The 23,844-nt window shown below is 44.8% G+C and overlaps 1 protein-coding gene across 1 annotated transcript in view; it reads left to right on the top strand.

Moving 5' to 3' along the window:
- SEL1L2 (SEL1L2 adaptor subunit of ERAD E3 ligase) overlaps positions 1-23,844 on the top strand; it is a 111,584-nt gene that overhangs the window by 58,467 nt on the left and 29,273 nt on the right. Inside the window, exons 9-12 of the mRNA XM_030196347.1 lie at positions 3,641-3,728; positions 3,825-3,973; positions 12,158-12,323; positions 12,418-12,492. Coding sequence (XP_030052207.1) covers positions 3,641-3,728; positions 3,825-3,973; positions 12,158-12,323; positions 12,418-12,492 — 478 coding nt within the window. The remainder of the gene's footprint in view (positions 1-3,640; positions 3,729-3,824; positions 3,974-12,157; positions 12,324-12,417; positions 12,493-23,844) is intronic.

Genomic DNA, 23,844 nt, shown 5'->3' with positions numbered 1-23,844 from the left:
TAGTCTCAGAATACTCGAGGCTAGGCGTTTCTTCCTAGCACTCATATATGCTATCACATGCCCCCTCATGACTGCCTTAGAGGCCTCCCAGAATATTATTGGTGATTCACAAGTGTCTAAATTCGTATCAACATAAAATTGCCATTTCTTAATTAAATATTCTTTAAATTGGGAATCCTGGTATAGGTATGAGGGAAATTTCCAGCGTCCACCCCCTGGGATCCCCCCCGAGAGCTCCAAGTCAATCCAGATCATAGCGTGATCCGATATCACCATTGGGCCTATTGCTGCCATATGGACTTTAAAGAACCACGAGGTAGATATCAAGATGTAATCTATCCTAGACCACGATTGGTGGGCCTTGGATTGGTGAGTATAGTCTTTGGTGGTGGGGTGTAGGGATCTCCATGCGTCTGTCAGATGTAGTTGATCGCAAAGTATCGGTAGTCCTCTCCCCCTTCCCACCCCTGGAGTCGCCTGGGTGGAGAGTCTGTCTAGTGTAGGGTCCTGCACTTGATTGAAATCACCTGCCCACACCCAGGGTGCATCAGTGTGTTTCATTCCCAACGCAATGAGAGACTGAAAGAAGTGTGGGTTATAATTATTTGGGCCATAAACTGTGCACAGGTAAAAGTTTTGCCCCTGGTAGTTAATATGTAGTAAAACAATCCGTCCCTCTGTGTCCTTATATATCAGTTTTGTTTGACATGGCAGTCCCTTCCCAACCAGGACAACTACTCCACTTTTCCTATTCCCTGATGAAGAGAAGTAACAATCACCCACCCATTGCTGTTTGAGTTTTGCATGTTCTGTGTCTGTCAATTTTGTTTCTTGTAAACATGCTATATGTGTTCCCTGCCTCTTAAGTTGTGTGAGGATCTTGTACCTTTTCACTGGTGATGTAATACCAGAGACGTTCCAAGATACAATCCTTAGTTTATTACGATTAATATCTCTTCCTTCTCATAAGTGCCTTTAGAATATCAATGTCTGGCTCCCCAGGAGCCCAGCCCCTCTCCCAGGGAGATCTATATTGCGTCCCTACTGGGGACCACTGCCACCTCTCATAAATCTCGCTTTCTCCATTCACTCCGTCCACTCTCTCTTCTAATTTAAATCCCCTCCCCCCCTTTTGCTTGCCCCTTCCTTCTCTCCCCCCACCCAGGTCCCCCTCCCTCCCCCTTTCCCCCCTCTCCCTCCCGAACAACAACAACAACAACAGTGTGAAAGTCACCTTAATGTTGAGGTTCTCTGACCCCCATATCCAAGAGATTATTACCCTGCAAACTGTTCCTCATAGATGTTCCTGGACCTGAACTTCGGCTCTTGTCCCAAACCAGTGGTCATTCATGCTGCGCCAATTCTTCTATTCAGCCGGTGTTGTCACTGGCTCCGTTACTTTCAATGCTACTCACAAAGTCTTTAGCCGCTTGTTCTGAATCAAACGATCTCCAGACTCCATTCTGTTTAATTTTTAACACGGCTGGGTATATTAACATGAAGGGTATTTGCAAGGTATGTAATCTGCTACACAGCGGGGTAAATACCTTCCGTCTCTCTTGCAAAGCAGCAGAATAGTCCTGGTATATTCGTACCGGATTACCTTTAAGCTTTGTGGCCTCCCGTTTCAAACGGTATCCGTTTAGTATTTCTGTTTTGTGGACATAATTATGAACTTTGATTATCACTGGCCTCGGTGTCTGGCGATCTTCTCGAGCGCGTCCCAGTCTGTGTGCTCTCTCTAGGCTCAGGGCCCCCGCATGATCAGAAAGGGCAAACTCGTTTTTTAGCCAGGCCTCCAGCTCCGTGATAAGAGTTCTGTCTCCCACTGACTCCGGCACGCCTATCAGCCGTAGATTGGACCGTCTGGACCTATTTTCGAGCTCATCTATTTTTGCAGTGAGCGAGACTACCGACTCTTTAAGCTTATTTACTGCCGCCGGTGTTGTCGCGGTGGCGTCTTCCAAATTTGAGATGCGTTGTTCAAGTTCTCCGGTTCTCCGGGTAAGCTCTGCCTGCGAAGCGGTAAAGTTTGCAATTTGCGTCGAGAGTTTTTCCAGCCTCGGTTCTATGGCGGCTTCCACTACTGCTGTCAGCTGTGCGAGTTGTTCTTTGTTGAATCCCGCGCTTCCACCCGGCGGCCATTTTGTTTCCGCCGGTACGTCGTCCACCCGAGTCTTTTCTTTCTCGCGTTTGCTCGTTCTACTCGCCATTCCTTTAGAAGTGGAGTCCACAAATTTGTCCATACCGCTTTGGGCTACCCCCTGGTGTTTTGGTCCGCTATTCCGCTTTTGCAGGGTTAGTATAAAGTTGCAAAGGGGCCAGATTCCTCAGAGAGAGCTCTCCTCGCGTCCTGCTCCCTCTAGCACATCACGTGACTTCCCCTCTGGCTCATTTTTTAAACTTGATTTGTCTTTCCCTGGTTTTCCCTTCACCTTGAATTTGGTCCCATTCCATTAAGTTTTCAGAGAGTTATTTTGCCTCAGGCAGAGATAGACAGACATATTTTTCTTTTTAGCCCTTATGTGTAATTTCTTTCCAGAAGAATGTTGGTTTGTAAAGAATAAAATGTGTACCCATCTACTGCAAATTAGAGGATTTAAACAGGGGTGAACAGTGCCTAATTTAACTGAGCAGTGGTGTAGCTGCTCAAGATTTCAGGAAGGGGTGGCAAAATCAACCAGCATGGAATAGTTGTAAGGCTTTGGTAAAGTTCTTGGATATAACTGGAAGAAGTGACAGGTTATTTCACATGGACCACAGGATAATTTGACCATATTCCCCAGATAATGCCAACAAAGAGAAGGAGAGAATTTCCTGCAAGTAATCAAGCTGAAAGCAGAAAGGTATCCTTAGTGCAGAGAGTGAAGGTAGGAGAAAAATTAGACCAGAGTAACTAGGCAAACTGAAGGGCCACATGGTCCTTTCTGCTGATATCTACTTATGATGTATATAACTATGTGTGAGAGACTGGGGATGGCTACAGAAAAGGCCAGGCTCTGCCACATCTGGAATAGTTCAAATAGGTTATTCTGGATCTTAAAGCAACCCTACTTTTAAGTTTTAAGTATAAATATTCAGAACAATTTAACCAGGCAGGAGAGGCTCCTGCCTGGTTACATTGTAGTGAATGGGCCATCTCTGGATTTTCATTGGCACTTAACCGCATAGTGCCGGGGTAGTGCAAAGTTGTAGTTGGGGTGGCGCTGGAATTTACTCAATTAGCAGAGATATTCTGCCCGCTATAAGGGTAAGTGCCCGGATAAAGTTAGAACAACAAACGGGTTGTCCTAACTTTAGTCAGTAATAATCCACACAGATCAGTTCTACCGCTTGCTAACATTATTCATCTCAAAAATCACACCTGCAGCGAAAAAGTGTCTATATAAGATACAATAAGGGGGAAAAGTCTCATCAAACTGCGGCATAAACACAGTAGTCAATTCCACACAGTATAAAAAATAATCATTGACAAAAAAGGTGAATAGTGTATCCAAAAGGGCATAGTATGTTTTTTATTACCATATCTGAATCTTCCTATTTAACTCAGCTGTATGTTTCCTTTTGACATATTGATTACTTGTTCAGAATGATCACAATACAAAACTGATTGGTGCATGATATAATGTCTGTCTTTCAGAATTATGGCCATGCTTTTATATATTTCCAGAAAGCAGCAGAGAAAGGTTTGGCAAGTGCACAGTTTCATCTTGGAATCATGTACTATTGTAAGCACAGTAATGTTCTCATTTTCTAAGTTAAAAATCATTATTCTTTTGAAAGTTAGTTTTTCACTAAAAGTAAGATAACGTTTTGACCTACAGTTGGGTTTGGAGTAAAGAAAGATTATAAAACTGCCTTCCGCTATTTTCTCTTGGCATCACAAAGTGGACATCCTCTTGGACTCTATAATTTGGCTAATATGTATGCAACTGGAACTGCAGTATTCAGATCATGCCAAACTGCAGTAGAGGTAAATAATGTAAATTGCTTGCAATAGTATTTAAATAATCATAAAGTTTTTCTGTTTAACAATATCATTTTTCAAGATTCTCCTAGAGAGATGCCTGCCTGGTAAACCACCTTGGACAAATTTCATCAAAAAGGCAGTAAACAAATTATAATAAGTAATTGATATGTGCTTTGTAAAATGCACTACAATTTTCAGTGCTAAATGCCATATATGAAAAACAAATCAAAGCTGAGAAAACATAGAATATACTTAACAGTCATAGAGGGGCATAATCGAAGAGAATGGAAGAGAGGATTTGGATCATGAGCGTGAATTTGTTATTTTTGTAACGCCCTTTTGTGAGCTACCCTGAGTCCGGGGCTGACCTGGCTGAAGTCTTCCTCAGGCAGGCTCCATCAGACCCTGTAATGATTGGTACCTGGTGCCTCCACCTGGGGAAAAAAAGTGTTAAGGGGGGGGGGGCTGACCTCAGATTATTTTAAGAGACAAGGCTTCATGGGGGAGGGGGGTGTTACTGCAGACTTTTATACCCCATCAGGGCCGGTCTTAGCAAGTGCGGGGCCCTATGCAGACCAATCTGATGGGGCCCCATCCTAGCCACGTCCCCACCCTAGCTGCAGGGCCGGCCACCCCTCCCTCTGAGCTACAGGGCAGCCACCCCTCCCTCCGAGCTCCCGGGCCATCCCCAGGGCTCCCTAGCTCCAGGGCTAGGCTCCCCAGCTCCCTCCAGGCCTCCCAGCTCCAAGGCCTCCAGGCCTCCCACCCAGCTCCAAGGCTGGTCTCTGTCTCTCTCCCTCCCTCCCTCCCTCCCTCCCACCAGCTCCAAGGCCCCCCTCCCACTCAGCTCCAAGGCCTCCCTCCCACCCAGCTCCAAGGCCGGCCGGCCTCTCTCTCTTTCTCTCTCTCCCTCCCCGCTCCAAGGCCTGTCTCTCTCTCCCTCCCACCCACCAGCTCCAAGGCCCCCCTCCCTCTGAATTTTACCGGAAATAATTTTTTATTGATGAAAATACACTTCAACAGCACTTTTACAGAGAACCAAACATCCAATCTGATAAAGCATTATTCTAACAAGTTGCAGCTATGGCATTATTATCATCAAAAATTTTTAAGATCATTTTCTTCTTCACTCCCTCCTCTCCCCATCCCTCCCTCTGAATTTTAAAAGTTACCTCGTCATCGACGTCAGGTTACAGCGGCCGGCAGGTAGCAGCAGCAGTGAAAAGCGTGCGAGCTGCTGGGCTGTGCTTTGGGAGACTTCCTTTCCCTTGAGGGAAAGGAAGTCTCCCGAAGCGCCGCCCAGCAGCTCGCACGCTTTTCACTGCTGCTGCTGCTACCTGCCGGCCGCTGTAACCCGACGTCGACGACAAGGTAACTTTTAAAATTCAGAGGGCGGGGGGACTGGAGCTTGGACGGTCAGGGCGGGGCGACTTCAGGCGCGCTGCGCGGGGCCCCCTTGAGCGTGAGGCACTATGCAGTCGCCTCGCCCTAAGACCGGCCTTGTACCCCATATTAGGGCAGGAGGCACACTAGACATCATGAATCAGAGATTCCCCCTTCCCCCAATAGACAGGCGTCCAGTGGGATCCTTTATTTAATTCAATGATTCCCCCCATGAGGGTTGTGGGATGCAGAGGCTGCTGAGGCAGGAGTAACTTTGTGACATATACTCTACTGTGTTGATATTCAAAGCAATTTAACTAGCCAAAAATGGCTCCTGGTCGGTTAAATTGCTTGTGTGGAGCTATCTGCTGAAATTCAGTGGCACTTAACTGGTTAGTGCCACTGAATATCACTACTGACCACTAAACTCAAAGCTGGTTATTTTGTGAGAGGTCTGTGGATGAAATTGGCACTTATGCAGTTAAGTGCCAATACTGAACACTAAACTTCCTAAGTTTAGTAGTCAAATTGGACTGCATAAAAGTCAGTATTAACTGCACTTAACCACAGGAGAGGTACCTAGTCACATTAACCCAGTCTTCAATTTTAGTGCCCAGACATGGCCTGGCATTGAATATCTGGGAATAATGCCAGTGGACGCAATAAAAAACCACTTACCACTACCGGCTGAATATCAACCTCCACCTATTCTCAGCTGCTGAGAATTCCTATGTGCATATTGTAAAAAATAGGCATTAGCATTTCTTCCTGGCTAAGACTGGAACAAAAGCCAATACTCTCCAAATGAAAATGAGCTCCTGGGCCAATCAGAGCCCAGGACAAGCATTTCAAACATATACTGCTTCTTGCTTCCTGTTTGTGTTAAACTAAAGAGAGAACAGCTTTACTGCAAATAAGCACCACCTGCTGGCCAAATGGAGAAATACACTTCAGGACATAATTAATGCAGAAAAATATCCATTTTACAGGCTTACAACACACTGGGGCCCTTTTACAAAGGTGTGTTAGGTGCTACGCATGTGCAGCATACACCTAAATGAGACTACCGCCAGGCTACTGCTCCCCCTGGTGGTAGTTTTAGGTTTAACTTGGGCCCATAACGCCTGGATGATGTATTTATTTCCTTGAAGCCAACACCTACAGAAGGTGATCTCTCCACAGGAGAAAAGGAAGACAAATATACGAACAGTGGATCCAAAAGAAGTCCTCTCACAAATGAGGTTTCCCAAACAAGGTCTTTATTTAAATCAAGACCTTGTTTGGGAAACATCATTTGTGAGAGGACTTCTTTTGGATCCACTGTTCGTATATTTATTTATTTTATTTCCTCCCATGTGCATTGTTTTCAGCAGTAATTGGCAGTTGACACGCGTCAACTGGGCACCGAGCATGTAGTGCATGAGCCCTTACCACTAGATCAATGGGCGGTATTAAAGACTTGGACCGGTTTTGGCTGCGTGCCGGTTTTAGTTTTACCTCATACCCTTTTCCCGTCCCATTAAAAAAAAATCCCTTTTTTGTAGATGCGTTAAAAACTGACCCGGCGCATTCCCAATACATACACCTATACTACCGCAGACCACTTTTTACTGCAGCTTAGTAAAAGGACCCTACTGTGTCTTCACAGTCACTCACTTTTCCTTCTCTTATTTTCCTGTTGTCTTTTCTTTCATTTTATTTTTCATTTATGTTGCATCCTCTCCATGTCACTCCCTTCCCCCATCATTTTATTTCCTTTACTCCTCTTGGCCTCCTGCACTTTATCTTATTCTGCTGTCAGTGTTTTTTTCAGTTTTTTTATTAGCACAGGGACACAGAGAGCTTTCTTTGGGCCAGGTGCACTAAACTTAATGAGCCAGCAACGTGTTTTTTAAACTAGTTCTAGCCAGTTTAGTGCACAAGTAGTAAACCGGGACATGCACAAAAGGGTTCTCCGAGCCATTTTCCTGTCACGGTAGTAGCTAACGAAAACGGAATGCAAAGTTATTATAGTGAGTTAATTACTATTATAATGTGAATACGATGTGATGCACTACCGTTTCTGACCCCATACACAAAAGCATTCCCTACCTTTACCGTGAAAATTTTAACGGGAGGTCTGGACCTATCAGTTCTTCATTATCGCAAGTAGGAGAAGGAGAGAAACAAGGCAGGGAAGATGGAGCACAAAAAAAAAGTATACCAGTTTGCACGCAGCTTCTTTGCCATATGTTTCTTTTTCAAATTACATTTTACTGGCAAGAAATGGGGGAGGGGGATACCGAAATGTAAAGCATAATAGTAATGGTGACTTACCAAAAATGCAAGGAAGACAAGGGTCCATCAAAGAAACAGCGTCTGTGGGAAACGGGCTTGGTACCACCCCCAGCTGTTCCTGCTGCTTCCTTCTATTGGCTGGCTGACATCCTAGAACGCCCATCTCCCTGAAGATGGACTCTTATTACAGTAGCGTAGCCAGACCTGACATTTTGGGTGGGCCCAGCGCTAATATGAGTGGGCACTAGGTGTGAGTAGTGTTTCTTGGGATACTCTAATAATGCATTAGAGTGCACTTGATGATGGATTTGTAAGTAAACAGTCTGTGCAACAGCTCTCTTGCATTAACACAAACCATATACCTGGTTCATGGAACACCGACATTTTTAAATATAGTGATTTTATCCCATATCTTAAACTTGACCAAATATGACTACTATAAGGCAAACATGTCAATTTATTTTTGTTATATTTGTATGGTACATATCCTTCAAACTTTGCTTGTAAGAAATGCAATGCCTGGTTAAGCTGTATTCATAAAACAGGTAAATGCCTGACAAATACAATACTACTTTATCCTAAAGCAAAAAAATAAAAAAATATATTTTATTTACAGTTCGTAGTCTCTGGTTTCTGCTTTCCTCATCTTCTTTTCACCGTCTTCCTTCCATCCAGCATCTTCGCTCTCTCTCTCTCTGCCATCCAGTGTCTGCCCTCTCTGCCGTCCCTTCCATCCACTGTCTGCCCTTTCTCTCTGCCCCTTCAATCCACCATTTGCCCTCCCTCTCCCATCCATCCAGGGTCTGCCCTCCCTCTCGCTGCCCCTTCTTTTCAGCCCTCAGTTCCAGCCCCATATCCCACCTGCCCCTAGTTCCAGCCACAGCCCACATCTCCCACATGCCCCTCCTTTTAAGCCCCCAGTTTCAGCCCCACTATCCCATCAGTCCCCAGTTTCAGCCCCAGCCCCTTTTCTCCCACCAGTCTGGAGCTTCAGCCCCAGCCATTTCTCCCTGTTCCCTTCACATGCATTAGGCCCCCCCCCCTTTTCAGCCCCAGACCCATTCTCCCTCCTGCCCCCTTCTCCCATCTGAGCCCCCCTCCCCGACCCAGTCCCCACCTGCCTACCAGACCCTCCGACGGACAGACGACCCTCTTCTTCCCCTGCCACCTGGCACCTGACCCAGCCTTAAAAAAAAAGTCCGTGAAGCTCCTGGCGTCTGCTCTGCTCTGCTCGGCACTGCTGCTGTAAAGCAAGCAAATCACCTCCCTCATCGCGTTCGCGTCGGCCCTTCCTTCACTGTGTCCCGCCCTCTGGTGTAACTTCCTATTTCCGCGAGGGCGGGACACAGTGAAGGAAGGGCCGACGCGAACACGATGAGGGAGGCGATTTGCTTGCTTTACAGCAGCAGAGCAGACGCCAGGCACTTCACGGACTTTTTTTTTTTTAAGGCTGGGTTAGGTCAGGTGCCGGGTGGCAGGGGAAGAAGAGGGTCGTGTCCATCGGGGGAGCTGGTAGGCTGGTGGGGACTGCGGCGCCAGCGGAGCACCGCCCCATCTGCTGACACCCGGGATGTTGGCTGGGCGGGCCTGGAGGGAAAGTGACTGGGCCTGGGCCCATCCAGGCCCGCCCATGGCTACACCCCTGATTGGCTGGCTGCTGTCCCAACTCCTCCTCCCTGCAGGGCTTCCCTGATGACATCACTTTAGAGCTGTGAACTGATTGGATCCGAACTTCCTGGTGTGCCCCTCCACAGAGAGGGGCTAAACCGATTGGACAGTATCAGCCTGGGATGTCTCACCCACTCACTACTGGAGGGTGACACCAGGAAGTTCGGATCCAATCAGTTCATAGCTCTAAAGTTATGTTATCAGGGAAGCCCTGCAGGGAGGAGGAGTTGGGACAGCAGCCAGTCAATAAGAGTCCATCTTCAGGGAGATGGGCGTTCTGGGATGTTAGCCAGCCAATAGAAGGAAGCAGCAGGAACAGCTGGGGGTAGAACCAAACCTGATGTTGCTGATTCCTCACAGAAGAGCAGAGAGCAGCAGAGAGGTTTTTCCCACTTTTTCCCAGCAGCGGGAAGCAGGGAGTTGCAATACAGGTATGCCCATTCAAAAAAAATCGCTTTTGTGCTTGCAAAAAAAAGAAAAGGTTAAATCTACTGCTACAAGCTGCGTGTATGAGAGTTGTCTGTAGCATGTGCAGAGCAGCCACACATAGCGATTGACTGTTCTGCGCATGCTCAGCTCACCGACTTGCATCCCCCATATTGCATGCAAATGAGCTGGGTCACAAAAGCAACGAGCAGCTCATCTGCATGTGATTTTCTTTGTGAATCCCTCTGTGTTTCCAAATCGGTTAATTTTTACCGATTTGGAAACGCAGACGGATCCTTAACGGGACCTTTGTGCATCTGGCTCTTTGTCTCTATTAATATAACCTCTCCCATATATAAATAAGGTGGTGTTGGAAGCAGTGCTATGGGACATAAAAACATTATTTTGCATCCTTTTATAGGCAACAAGAAACTGCAAGGAGAACAAGCTTTTGGCTGTAGAACTAGAAATAATGTGATTAAACTCAAATAATTATAGGGGTGAAGGTAATCCAAAATGAAATCGCTGCTCATTATTGGCTGATTCTTCACTTCCCCCATCCTAGACCCACCTCAGACTCACCCCTTCTGACCACAGGTAACAGTACCCACTCTGCCAAACAGCATGGGCACATTTACCCACAAAAAGGAAAAGCAATTTTGAATAGCCCTTTTTCCATGTGCAAACAATACTTGAGGAAAAGGCTTTGAAACTTGCCCTCTGTATTTGTATATACATGCTTTCTGTTTATTCATATATATGTATAAAGGCATTTGTATGTTCACAACTGTTAATAAAATCATAAAAAAGTTCATCTTCAAACAATGGAACACATTTTCAACTCATAACTATGGTTTCTCTGAGGAGGGAAAAAAGATAAAATCCCCTAAAAAGTCTATGATCATACTAATATTAATTTACGAGAGCTATCTAAAGAGATGAATGATACTGAATAGTCCATGTTAATGCTTGGTTATCTTTTGAAACTAATACTACTGTCAGCTTGTGCCAGATTATTATATCATGGTCATGGTAACTTTACAACTAGCTGAGGGCTAATTTTATAACTGGGCAGCTATAAAGTTTTTTAAAAATTGCTTCTATTTGATAAAGGCAATATGTGCCTTTTATAAAACAGGCTCCTGGAATAATCTGTAACAGTGCAGAAATTATTTCATGCAAATTTTTGCCTGCTCTAAAACTGAATTAAATGTATGTAAATGTGTACACACATCTTTTAAAGTATGTTTGTACATTGCAGCTCTACATCTGCTTTGCTCACACTACATGTGGTCTGGAAAAAGGGCGTGGGAAGGGCAATTCTATAAAAGGGCATCCACATTTACCTGTCACTTGAATGCGTAAGTGTACAGAATATTGACACTTTTGTGTGTAAGTGGCAGCAAAACACCTAAGCCATCCATTCTCAAACAGTTTCCTAAAATTCCTGGGGTGCTGCAGCTAACTCACAAGGGAACTGCAGGATATTTTAAGGCCACCTCCGAAATGGCTGGCAGGGATGCCCAAGCCCCCCCAGCTGAAGAGATCTGCTGCCTGAGCTCCCCATCCATGCTGCCTGAGCAGAGGAAGTCAGCTGTGTGCTTCAGCCACCACTTCTGCGCACGCTCAGTACATGAACTGAGCATGTGCAGGAGTGCTGGCATCGGTGGCTAAAGTACATCACCAACTTCCCTTGGGCAGTGGATTTCTTTAGCTCACAGAGCTTGGGCATCTCTACCAGCAAAGGTAGAACTCAACACTGCGGCATCAGTGGGCGAGAACTGCTAAGTGGAAATGTGTGGCCTAGGGACGCTATGAAAAAATTACTAGACACTAAAGGGGCCATGACCCAAGGAAGTTTGGGAACCTCTGACCTAAGCTCTATTCTGTAAGGGTGTGTGTAAGAAATGCAAGGTGGGCGTTCACATGGGTGGAGCATGGGAGAGCCATGGGTAAGGCTGCCACTTACACACACAACTTAATAGACTATAGTAACTTACACATGTCCATGCCGCATTTCAGCGCTTGCAGTTATACAAGGTGTATGGCTAGTGTAACTACAGGTGCCTAAATACAAGGCGTGCCAATACCGGGTTACATTAGTATTCTGTAATGAGATCTGTATGCCCAAATGCCATTATAAAATAGGCTGTCGTCATGTGGCATTAAGGCACCTAAAAGGAGGCCCCACTTATACCCCCACATTGTTGTTAGCACATATACTTCTAGGCCAATACACACCCATGTAATTTTATAATAGTCATTTTTTCACATGTAGCACACTCTTTCCATGCAGAAAATGCTTTATAGAATTACCCCCTTACTGAGGATTTGTGAATTCATTATGAACTTGTAGGTGCTTCTTTAAATTTTGATTTACATGTAATGTTTCTATAGATTGGTTTTAGTCTTATTTCTATCTCCTCTGTGCAGCTTTACAAAACTGTTTGTGAACTGGGAAGTTGGTCTGAGAAATTCTTGACAGCATACTTTGCGTACAAAGATGGCAAAATAGATTTATCTCTTGTTCAGTATATGTTGTTAGCAGAAATGGGATACGAAACAGCTCAAAGCAATGCGGCATACATTATGGAATCTCGTAAGATCATTTCAGATGCTTTTAAATACTAAATATTCTTTTGGAAGTCACAATGCTATTTCCTAAGCCTGCAAATTTTATATCTATTTTCTAGAAAGTTCTAATATTCTCAGGAAAGATGCAGTGTATCCATTGGCATTTCTTCTATGGAATCGAGCTGCAGCTCAAGGTAACACTATCAAGATAAGCATAATTTGTGCATAACTGTTCACAACTATTAGATGCTCTCTGATATATGTTTCAGGATGGTTATTCATGCAAATAAAGGTATCAAGTTAGCCATACAAATCTGGTATTTCAAATTTCTATGTAGACTACTTATTGTAGCACATAAGTAGGAAAGAGAAAGGGGGAGAAGTTGAAGACCAGCTCTGGTACAGGTAGTACACTGGGTTAGAATGTCAATGGAACCCCCTACCCTTCCCCTCCCCTCCCCATCAATCCATGTGAGAGTAATGTGGCCTCTCCCTGTTGATCCCTGATCCCAGCGGTAAGGAGCCTCCTTGTAATCTCATTCATTCTTTTTTTATGTAGGCAGCAGCAGGGCCTGGAAGGGTCAGGAGCAAAAATGACAAGGCAAGAGCTAATCTAAAGTGAGCATGTCAACAGCAGAGAACAGTTTGTGATGGGGTGAAGGGACTATCTCTTCTGGTTTGTGCACCCTCTCACCCACTAGTTTCTCTATCCTGGCACCAGACCAGGTTGAATAAAGATCTAGTCCTAAGACAAATTACAATATATTCAATAAAAGGAGGGAAGTCAGGGGAGGGGAATGCTGGAAGACAAGCAGCAGCAGCATTAATACGAATAGTAGTGACGAGACAGATAAACAGCAAAGGTTCAGGATAACAGGTGGTGGCCCTTGCTGCACGGCCCCTTGGGCAATCATGCTGCTTGCTCTACCCTAAGTGCAGCCCTGGTAAATTTCCAGAAATTACATTTTGCTAGATCTTTATGTCTGAGGTCTTTAATACCAACAGGAGATTTTTTAGTACACTGGATCACTCTTGTAAGCAGATGCTTTGAATTAAAATCTGATAAATCACTTAAAAGGGCATTAAAGTGTCACGGTGTAGCATAAATAAATAAACCTCAAACCCATATATCCAAACCATAAAAAAAATTTTCAACTCATTGTGGATATAGCCTAACTCATATGAGGTTGAACTAAAATCCAGCATGTAGCTTGCTTGAAACAAAGCTGTGGACTCCGAAGATAAGAATCCTCAATAGAATCACACTTCTTACATATCCTGCTGCCACTCATCCACTAGAAGCACTCAGCACCGGGTCTAGGGGAGGGGGCAACAGAGGAGCTGCCCAGGTGTCACATGGGAAAGGGAGTCATCGGGCCACAGTGTCCACTTTCCTACATGCATAGGCGGTCGGTGGCCCAACTGTTTGGGAGGCTAAAGGGGGCGGGGTTATGGGTGGAGCCAGGGGCGGAGCTTATATCCACAATTGACAACACACAGAAAAAAAAATAAGTAAAAATAAAAGTCACAAATTAATATCTTTTATTAAATTTAGATATTAGATATGTATCATATGTCAAAGAATAAAGTGGTTGCTCAAAGCATATACTAACCACAATCGCTCAACTGTAAAACACTATGCACAAATTTGTGCAAAAACACACTCAGAATCTTACTGTACCATAACACTAGGCATACCCTAATACACCAATATACCACCCATACGGAAAATGCAGACCGTTAACAATATGAAACAAGGGATCATAATACCACAATTCTCATGTAGAGCCACAAAACACCCTTTTAGGGTGGATAGTGTTCACAATGAGCTCCTTTTATTAACGACCATATGTAGATCCTTCAAGAGGTAGTGTGTCATGATTTAGGCTCTAAAACCCTTTCTGATGTTTTGGTGCCACCTCAGTAAGGCCAACACACAATCTCTCCACTGCAAAACACTATACACAAACCTATGCAAAAACACACTCATAACCTTACCAAACCATAACAGCACTAATTCCAAGGACAGGAGGAGCACAACCTTATGCGTGGAAAGGCAGAACTGTAATTACACCGGGCTCTAAAACACCAGTACACAACCTAGTGAAACAAAAAAACAAAACAAAATGCCGGCAAATACTACACACTAGCAGAATACTGCATCTTGATCACGCATGAAAAACACATGACACAACAGATATGAAGGCAAAACTGGAAAGTTACCACAAGAAGTCAGACTCGGCATGTAGCAATACTAGAAAAATTGAAACTTACATGCAAAATATCACAGATGCACATTTCCAAAAGCTGATATTTCAATTAATAAATTCAGAATAAAATTCTTCTTTCTACCTTGTTGTCTGCGCATTTTATTTTTGTAGTCAGGCTGGTCCAGTGTCTATTTTCTGTTTTTCCTGTTTTTGCAGTATCCCCTGTCTGACATTTCTTCTGTCTTGTCCACCATTGATCTTCCATCTGTGTCCCTACTGGTCCCGTCCAGCATCTCCATTCTGTGTGTCCCTGTCCCATCTGCCCTCTTAGTGTCTCTGTCCTCCCATTACATTCAGCATCTTCCCCCTGTGTCTCTCTGTGTTGCTCTTTCCTGCATTTCATCCTGTTTGTCCCTCCCCACCCTACCCTACCTCATTGTGCCAGCATTGCCCCTGTGTGTCCCTTTCCCTATGCTTTCTCCATGCCCTGCATCTCTTCGGTTTCCCTGACCTTCCTCTGTCTTTCCTTCCTCCTGCACTCCTACTCTGGGGCCTGAATGCCTTCCAGTATTGCTCTCTCTTGGGTCTCCAATATATCTCCCACTTTCTTCCATTCTGTCAATTCTCACTCTCCCCCCCCCCCCCCCCCCATCTACCTTCTTATTCTCAGACGAGGAGGAGCGGAGGGCTGCTTCCTGCCCTTGGCTGTTTCACACCAGCATCCTGCGCGAGAATAAAGAAAAGCTTGATCGCTGAAGGGTAGCAACACTGCAGCGATTAAGGCAGGCTGCCTCAATCTTCCCAGTGATGCCTCCCGCCCGCGCGGAACAGGAAGTTGCATCAGAAGAGGGCGGGAGGCATCACTGGGAAGATCGAGGCAGCCTGCCTTAATCGCTGCTGCGCTGCAGAGTCGCTACTGACAGCGATCAAGGCAAATTAGCAGCACCATCGATTCGATCGGACGACCGACTACAGATGCCTGCATCTGAAGCCTACTACAGAGCCTGGAGATCGTGAGGGGACACACACACACCGATCGCTGCAGTAAGAGCTGGTAGGCTGGGTTTTAGTTGCTGCAATGCTGCTGGACATTTGGAGCAAGAGGCAGGCGGGGAAGCTCACAGCTGGGCTGGGGAGGCTTAGCCTCCCCAAGCCTCTTATACGGGGCGCCTATGCCTACATGGCATATTGGAATAATGAAATTTAACAGCCTTCTTGCATTTACTCTCCCTAAGAGATCCCATGTGGTTGTGTAACGCTTTCTTAAATTCAGTTGCCTTAATCTGCCAAGCATGTCATGTGGTGGAGACTGGGATCAGCTGCTGTGTCCTGTGACAATGCTCTGGAATTTGCTTGCTTACTGCTTTTTTTTTTTGTTGTTACATTTGTACCCCACGCTTTCCCACTCATGGCAGGCTCAGTGCGGCTTACATGGGGCAATGGAGGGTTAAGTGACTTGCCCAGAGTCACAAGGAGCTAGCTGCCTGTGCCTGAAGTGGGAATTGAACTCAGTTCCTCAGGACCAAAGTACACCACCCTAACCACTAGGCCACTCCTAGCATTAGTAGCCCCATGCCTTCCAAATACAATAGTTTTATGGTCAGAGCCCAGCTACAGCCTCATTACACTGGTAGCAGGAATCAAAGACACAGATAGCCTTACTAATCAAGATAGGGAACAAAATAATTGAGCTTTACCTTGGACAGAAAGCAACAGCACTGCAGCCAAAGCAGGTTAACTGTTGGCTTAGGCCTTGATGCCACTAATGACTACATGCTATCGCTGCCCTTCGTAGTACTGACTTCTTTGTTTATGATATGTGTTGAACATAATAAACAAGCATGCTGTAGGCTGAATGGGTCCTTAAATTCCACCAACTCTCTGCTCTTTAACTCCAAGCCCAGTCTGTAAATAGAGTAAATGGAACCAGCGTATTCCAAAATAGCGTTTGTTTCAGCTGGGGATTACTCCTGCCTTGAGAAGGCCTGCCAGATGAGCTAAGAGGATGGGGATCTGGGTAGAAGACCCAGGAGGATGTTTTGTTTTTGTGGGAAAGGAGGGGGGTGGAGACAGGTCTAGACCCAACATTTTTTTTATTTCCTCTTGTTTTGTTCCTTTGTAAAAATTTCACATTCTTAAACATCTCTGCTTGACTAAAAGTACACACCAGCTTTTATAGCTATGGTTAAAATGTATTTGATATACCACCATTCATAAAATTATAACGGAATGGTTTACAGTTTAAAACTAAATCTATGAAACAGAAAAGAATTATAATTCAAACAGAACAGAGGAAAAACAACCAGTATTAATCATTCCAAAGAAAATATATTAAAAACTAAAGATCAACCACATACGTATCCAGAACAGAATACAGGTCGCAGCTGTCCAGTGCAAACAAATTGTGCTCAGTAAGTGTCCCCAAAAGCAGTTTACAGCATGTGTACTTTTAGGCATGTTAAAAAGATGCATTTCTTGTGGTGATGTTTATGCTGGGATGAAATAGTATGCATAATTTCAGTGTCATTACTCACTGAAATCTGTTTGGTGTGTTTTGATTTGCCCAGACTCATGTGCTGAAGACGACAGACACTCCTAGAATACATTTTTATCAGTGCAATAAAGCTCCTCCGGTTCAATTATTTATGATGATGTGGGTTCTCTTTTAGAAAAAAAAAAACTGATGCATCATCCAGTATCATATTTTACTTTATCAGCAAACACAAAAACTAATCATATGAATTTGAGTGTTCAGAACTTTTAATGAGGACCATTTTTAAACGTTTTATTGGTATAAGGTGCTTTATCAGATAAATTGCTGTCGTTTAGTGCTGCTGAAGTATACACATATTTTTAGCTGTGTTGAAGAGGTATTGACAGGAGTATGTTTAAGCCTCAGGAGGAAAAGTATGCACAAATATGAGATTTTAAAATGTACATGTGTACTCCTCCAGCAAAAGATCTACCCACAGATTAAGTAAGTGCGACTGAACATGCATACTTTGTACCCACATCAATTTTCAAAGTAAAAAGTATGGATATATTTTCATAGTCTTTGTCCACATGCAAACAGTTTGAAAATTGCCCCAAATACCTATTTTCTAGCAAGTCCAGTGTCTTGAATAAAGTGAGCTATCTGGCTGAGATCTATAGTGGTCTGAAAGCTAAGGCTATGGTGACATAAAGCTGGAGGCAAAGCAGGACTGTCTTCACTGGACTCTCTGGGGATAATTTTGTAAATATCCTCAAAAAGCATTTGATTTGTACCTGTGCTCTTCAGGGCACAGACCGTATAAGTCTGCCCAGCACTATCCCCGCCTCCCAACCACCAGCCCCACCTCCCAACCACCGGCTCTGGCACAGACCGTATAAGTCTGCCCAGCACTATCCTCACCTCCCAACCACCAGCCCTGCCTCCCAACCACCGGCTCTGGCACAGACCGTACAAGTCTGTCCAGCACTATCCCCGCCTCCCAACCACCAGTCCCGCTTCCCACCACTGGCTCTGGCACAGACCGTATAAGTCTGCCCAGCACAATCCCTGCCTCCCACCACCAGCTCTGGCACAGACCGTATCAGTCTGCCCAGCCCTATCCCCGCCTCCCAACCACCAGCCCCGCCTCCCGATCTTGACTAAGCTCCTGAGGATCCATTCTTTCGGCACAGGATTCCTTTATGCTTATCCCACGCATGTTTGAATTCCGTTACCGTTTTCATTTCCACCACCTCCCGCGGGAGGGCATTCCAAGCATCCACTACTCTCTCCGTGAAAAAATACTTCCTGACATTTTTCTTGAGTCTGCCCCCCTTCAATCTCATTTCATGTCCTCTCGTTCTACCACCTTCCCATCTCCGGAAAAGGTTCGTTTGCGGATTAATACCTTTCAAATATTTGAACGTCTGTATCATATCCTGTTTCATATCATGTTTCTCCTGTCCTCCAGAGTATACATGTTTAGTTCAGCAAGTCTCTCCTCATACGTCTTGTAACGCAAATCCCATACCATTCTCTTAGCTTTTCTTTGCACCGCTTCAATTCTTTTTACATCCTTAACAAGATACGGCCTCCAAAACTGAACACAATACTCCAGGTGGGGCCTCACCAACGACTTATACAGGGGCATCAACACCCCCTTTCTTCTGCTGGTCACACCTCTCTTTATACAGCCTAACAACCTTCTAGCTACGGCCACCGCCTTGTCACACTGTTTCGTCGCCTTCAAATCCTCAGATACTATCACCCCAAGATCCCTCTCTCCGCCCGTACCTATCAGACTCTCCCCGCCTAACACATACGTCTCCCGTGGATTTCTACTTCCTAAGTGCATCACTTTGCATTTCTTCGCATTGAATTTTAATTGCCAAACCTTAGACCAAATGTGTCAGTTTTCCCCAAAGGAATTCCCAGATATTATCATTGGCCTCAATAAATCATCAAATTCCAGCAAAAAGAGAGCAACCAAAACACTCTCAAAAACAGAGAAAAAAAGTTGCTCACCAAAGAACCTGAGAAAAGTAGCCAAAACCCACACAGCCTATTTTAGTCATCAAAAACAAACATTCCCACATCAGGTCCCCATTAGTCCCAATAAATACCACTGGTAATTCATAAAATATATCAAAATACAGTCCCATAAATACTTAGCTTAACTGAAAAGGCATCCTGTCCCCATACCGGATCGTCAAAACCACTATTACTCCAGGGCATAAGAGATCTCTCTTTAGTGCTGTGATGCATAAACATATTCCAGAAGTCCAAAACCTCGACAAGGGCCACTTGTTCCAGGAACGTGGTGCTTCAGGAGGTGGAACCAAGATTTAAAAGATTATCCAAAGTGGCTGCCAGCTTTTATAACAAACACTCATAGAAACAACCAATCACAGACTAGCCAGTTCTTAAAGGTGTAGTATTCAATAAAAGCTTTCCACTCCACAGCCATATTCAAACCCATAGGTTCAACAGTGTTAAGAGAAAAGATCCAGTATTGCTCTCACTGTCTGAGTATGTTTTTTAGATCCCCACCTCTCCCACCCTTATTCTTCTGTTCAGTCACCCAACAGTGCAAATCAACACATTCATGTTTAGTCTTAATACTGTGTTGAACAAGAGGGGTTTCCAATTTTTTTGTAGATACACAGTGGTAGTGCTCAATGATTCTTGTTTTAAAGATCCGGGAATTTTGTCCCACATATAGTAAACCACAGGGACAATGAATAGTATAAATTACTCCCACAGATTCATAAGTTGTCTCACTCTTAAGCTGAACCCATTGGTTGTTGTTCTTATAATAAAATAAGGTACATTTTTGAGTAATCAAGCAAATAGAGCACTTACCACATTTCTAGTGGCCCCCCTGTTGTGCTGAACTGATCGACCAAACATCAGAATTACATAATCTGTCAGCTAAATTTCTATTTTGAGCATAAACATGATCCTCCAATGATGCTTAATACAGGAAGAAATTTTAGAAGACAAAATGGCCATCCTCTTTTCCTCTTCTACATTTGACCGAGGTTGCAATAAGAGATCTCTATTATTAAATAATGCCCATCTAATTACTTTCTTGACTACAGATTTGGGATCTCCCCGTTGTTCAAACTTATTTTTTAATTCTTAAGCTGAATCCACAAATTGCGCTGTAGAGTCACAAATCTGGCAATATTTAAGGAGCTGAGAGAAAGATATACTATTCTTCAGATGATAAGGATGCATGCTGTTGTACTGCAATGGGGTGTTTCTATCCATTGACTTAGTGTACACATTGATATGAAATCTACCTTCCTCAAATTTGACCTCAACATCCAGAAACGTAATACAGCTTGATCAAATTTAATAGTTGCATAACATCTATTTAACTCTTCCACAAAACTCCACAGTTCACTCTTAGGCCCAATCCATATACAAACACATCATCAATATATCTCAGTCAACAAATGACTGTGTCACGTCCGTGGCCGTGACCACCTTCAGACTTACCCTGTTTCTGGGAGTCAGTGTCTGTGCTGGCTTCTGCTTGTCTCTGTGTCTGTGTCTGTCTTAGGTTCTCTCTGGCTCTGTGTGCTGATTGCCCTACTGAACCTCACCTGTGTGGGCTATGCCTCTTCCAAGATGGCTGCCGCCTCTTCGTCTCTGCCAGTATCCAAGATGGCTCCCGCTGTTACTTTCTATGGGATGCCTGCTCTGAGTGTCAAGCCTCTGTTTGGTTGCAAGGTGATTGCTGCAGCTGTAGCTCTGGTGTTGAGGGCTTTATTAATCACTTGGAGACTACAGTCCTGGCCTTTGCATCTCATCTCATTTAAAGGTCCTGCTGTATAGAGTGCTCTGTACACAGTTTCAGTGTTTGCTCTGAGTGAGTTTCTATGTTTGTGTATACTAGCTAGCTTAGGCACCGTGTGGCTTGTAAGCCTGTGCAGAGCTCTGCTAGTTCTCTGTGTTTGTTTCCAGTGTATGACTAGTTAGCTTAGGCACCGTCTGGCTTGTTGCCTGTGCATAGCTCTACTAGTTCTCTGTGTTTGTTTCCAGTGTATGACTAGTTAGCTTAGGCTTGTAGCCTGTGCATAGCTCTACTAGTTCTCTGTGTTTGTTTCCAGTGTATGACTAGTTAGCTTAGGCACCGTCTGGCTTGTAGCCTGTGCATAGCTCTGCTAGTTCTCTGTGTTTGTTTCCAAGTGATAGACTAGCCAGCTTAGGCACCGTGTGGCTTGTAGCCTGTGCATAGCTTTGCTAGTTCTCTGTGTTTGTTTCCAAGTGATAGACTAGCCAGCTTAGGCACCGTGTGGCTTGTAGCCTGTGCATAGCTCTGCTAGTTCTCTGTGTTTGTTTCCAAGTGATAGACTAGCCAGCTTAGGCACCGTGTGGCTTGTAGCCTGTGCATAGCTCTGCTAGTTCTCTGTGTTTGTTTCCAAGTGATAGACTAGCCAGCTTAGGCACCGTGTGGCTTGTAGCCTGTGCATAGCTCTGCTAGTTCTCTGTGTTTGTTTCCAAGTGATAGACTAGCCAGCTTAGGCACCGTGTGGCTTGTAGCCTGTGCATAGCTCTGCTAGTTCTCTGTGTTTGTTTCCAAGTGATAGACTAGCCAGCTTAGGCACCGTGTGGCTTGTAGCCTGTGCATAGCTCTGCTAGTTCTCTGTGTTTGTTTCCAAGTGATAGACTAGCCAGCTTAGGCACCGTGTGGCTTGTAGCCTGTGCATAGCTCTGCTAGTTCTCTGTGTTTGTTTCCAAGTGATAGACTAGCCAGCTTAGGCACCGTGTGGCTTGTAGCCTGTGCATAGCTCTGCTAGTTCTCTGTGTTTGTTTCCAAGTGATAGACTAGCCAGCTTAGGCACCGTGTGGCTTGTAGCCTGTGCATAGCTCTGCTAGTTCTCTGTGTTTGTTTCCAAGTGATAGACTAGCCAGCTTAGGCACCGTGTGGCTTGTAGCCTGTGCATAGCTCTGCTAGTTCTCTGTGTTTGTTTCCAAGTGATAGACTAGCCAGCTTAGGCACCGTGTGGCTTGTAGCCTGTGCATAGCTCTGCTAGTTCTCTGTGTTTGTTTCCAAGTGATAGACTAGCCAGCTTAGGCACCGTGTGGCTTGTAGCCTGTGCATAGCTCTGCTAGTTCTCTGTGTTTGTTTCCAAGTGATAGACTAGCCAGCTTAGGCACCGTCTGGCTTGTAGCCTGTGCATAGCTCTACTAGTTCACTGTGGTTGTTCCTAGTGTTAGACTAGCCGCCCTTGCTAGCCATTATCCCAAGGCTGTGTTTGTTCCTAGTGTTAGACTAGCCGCCCTTGCTAGCCACTATCCCAAGACTGTGTTTGTTCCTAGTGTTAGGCTAGCCGTCCTGCTAGCCCTCCTGCGGAGACAGTGACTTGAGCTAGCCGTCCTGCTAGCCACCTCCAGAGACAGTGTTGAATCCTGCCGACTGCCAGAACCCGGACAGACCCGGCTTGTCTGCCTTGCCTTCGCCTAGGTGCCAGGGGGCACCCCTGGACCCTCATTCCTGCTGTTCCTGTAAGTCCTACCGGCTGCCAGAACCTGAGGGCTCAACCCGAGGGGGAAGGCAGTCAAGTGTAGGTGAAGCCTAGGTCCAGGGTGTTCCAGTTCCGCGGGTTCCGTTCCAGTGTGTTCCAGTCCAGCGGGTTCCACTCCCGTATGTTTCAGTCCAGTGGGGCCACTCCAGTGTGTCCAGTCCAGTGGGCCCCACTCCAGTGCGCACCCGTCCGGTGCGTTCCAGTTCCGAGTGTTCCGTGTAGAACTCCAGTCCGGAGTTCCGGTCCAGTCTTATCTCCTCTCTACCTGGAAGGTGATTTTGCCTAAAGGACTCACAAACCCCGCGCTCCCGGGGAAGAAGCCTGAAGGTATGCCAAGGTCCTCGAGAGCGCGGCAAGCGCGAGAGACGCGACAGACTGCTTGAAAAGTCTTCAGAGTAAAAATACATTATTCTTCCAAATTGGGCATAAATAAATTTGCAATAGATGGTGCAAATGAGGCACCCATCACTGCTACTCGTAATTGAAATAGATCTTATTAGCAAATAGGAAATGGTTATTTAACAAGGCCAAATCTAATAGTTGGACAAGAAAATCCATAGGAACCGTATGCAGTCTTTGATGTTCATTCAACACCTGTTCCACTACTATATGAACTTTGCGTAGTGGAATAGAGGTATATAACGATTGAACTTCCAACGTGACTAGAAAAATGTGGTCATTAGAAACTGAAAGGGAAGACAAAAGATTTAGAAAGTGAGTAGTATTTTTGATGACTAAAACAGACTGTGAGTTTTGGTTATTTTTCTCTGTTTTTTTTTGGTGAACAACTTTTTTCTCCTTTTTTTGGAGTTTTTGGTTACTCTCTTCTTTCTGGAGATTGATGATAGAGGGCAATGATAATATCTGGGAATTCCTTTTGGAAAAACTGACAAATTTGGTCAGACCAATGCCCTTTGACCTTTGAGGCTTTGGTTATTAAAATTTGGAGGTTTTGAGGCTCATTTTCAAAGCACTTAGCCTCCCAAAGTTCCATTGAAACCTATGGAACTTAGCCTCCCAAAGTGCTTTGAAAATATGCCTCTTTGTAGCCCCCCCCCCCCCCCCCCCCCCCCCCCCCATAGCCTGTGTTTAGCCATTTTGTTAGCAAACTACGTTTCATTGTTTCTGAGGATATTTTTATAATTAGCTACCCCTTGTTTATTTTTTCTGATTTGATAATTTTATAGTCATTTTCTCATGTATGTTGCAATATAAGGGCAATTCTATAGCCGGATGCCTACATTTACACAGGCAGAATACAGCAGGCATGAGCAGGGACTCCTGATGCAGGCATTATTGCTGAAACATAGTCCGTTTTGAGTCCTT

The sequence above is a fragment of the Microcaecilia unicolor genome, chromosome 3, assembly GCF_901765095.1.
Source record: "Microcaecilia unicolor chromosome 3, aMicUni1.1, whole genome shotgun sequence".
Taxonomy (NCBI): domain Eukaryota; kingdom Metazoa; phylum Chordata; class Amphibia; order Gymnophiona; family Siphonopidae; genus Microcaecilia; species Microcaecilia unicolor.
The sequence above is the reverse complement of the archived record's forward strand: the minus strand, read 5'-3'. Positions and strand labels throughout refer to the sequence as shown.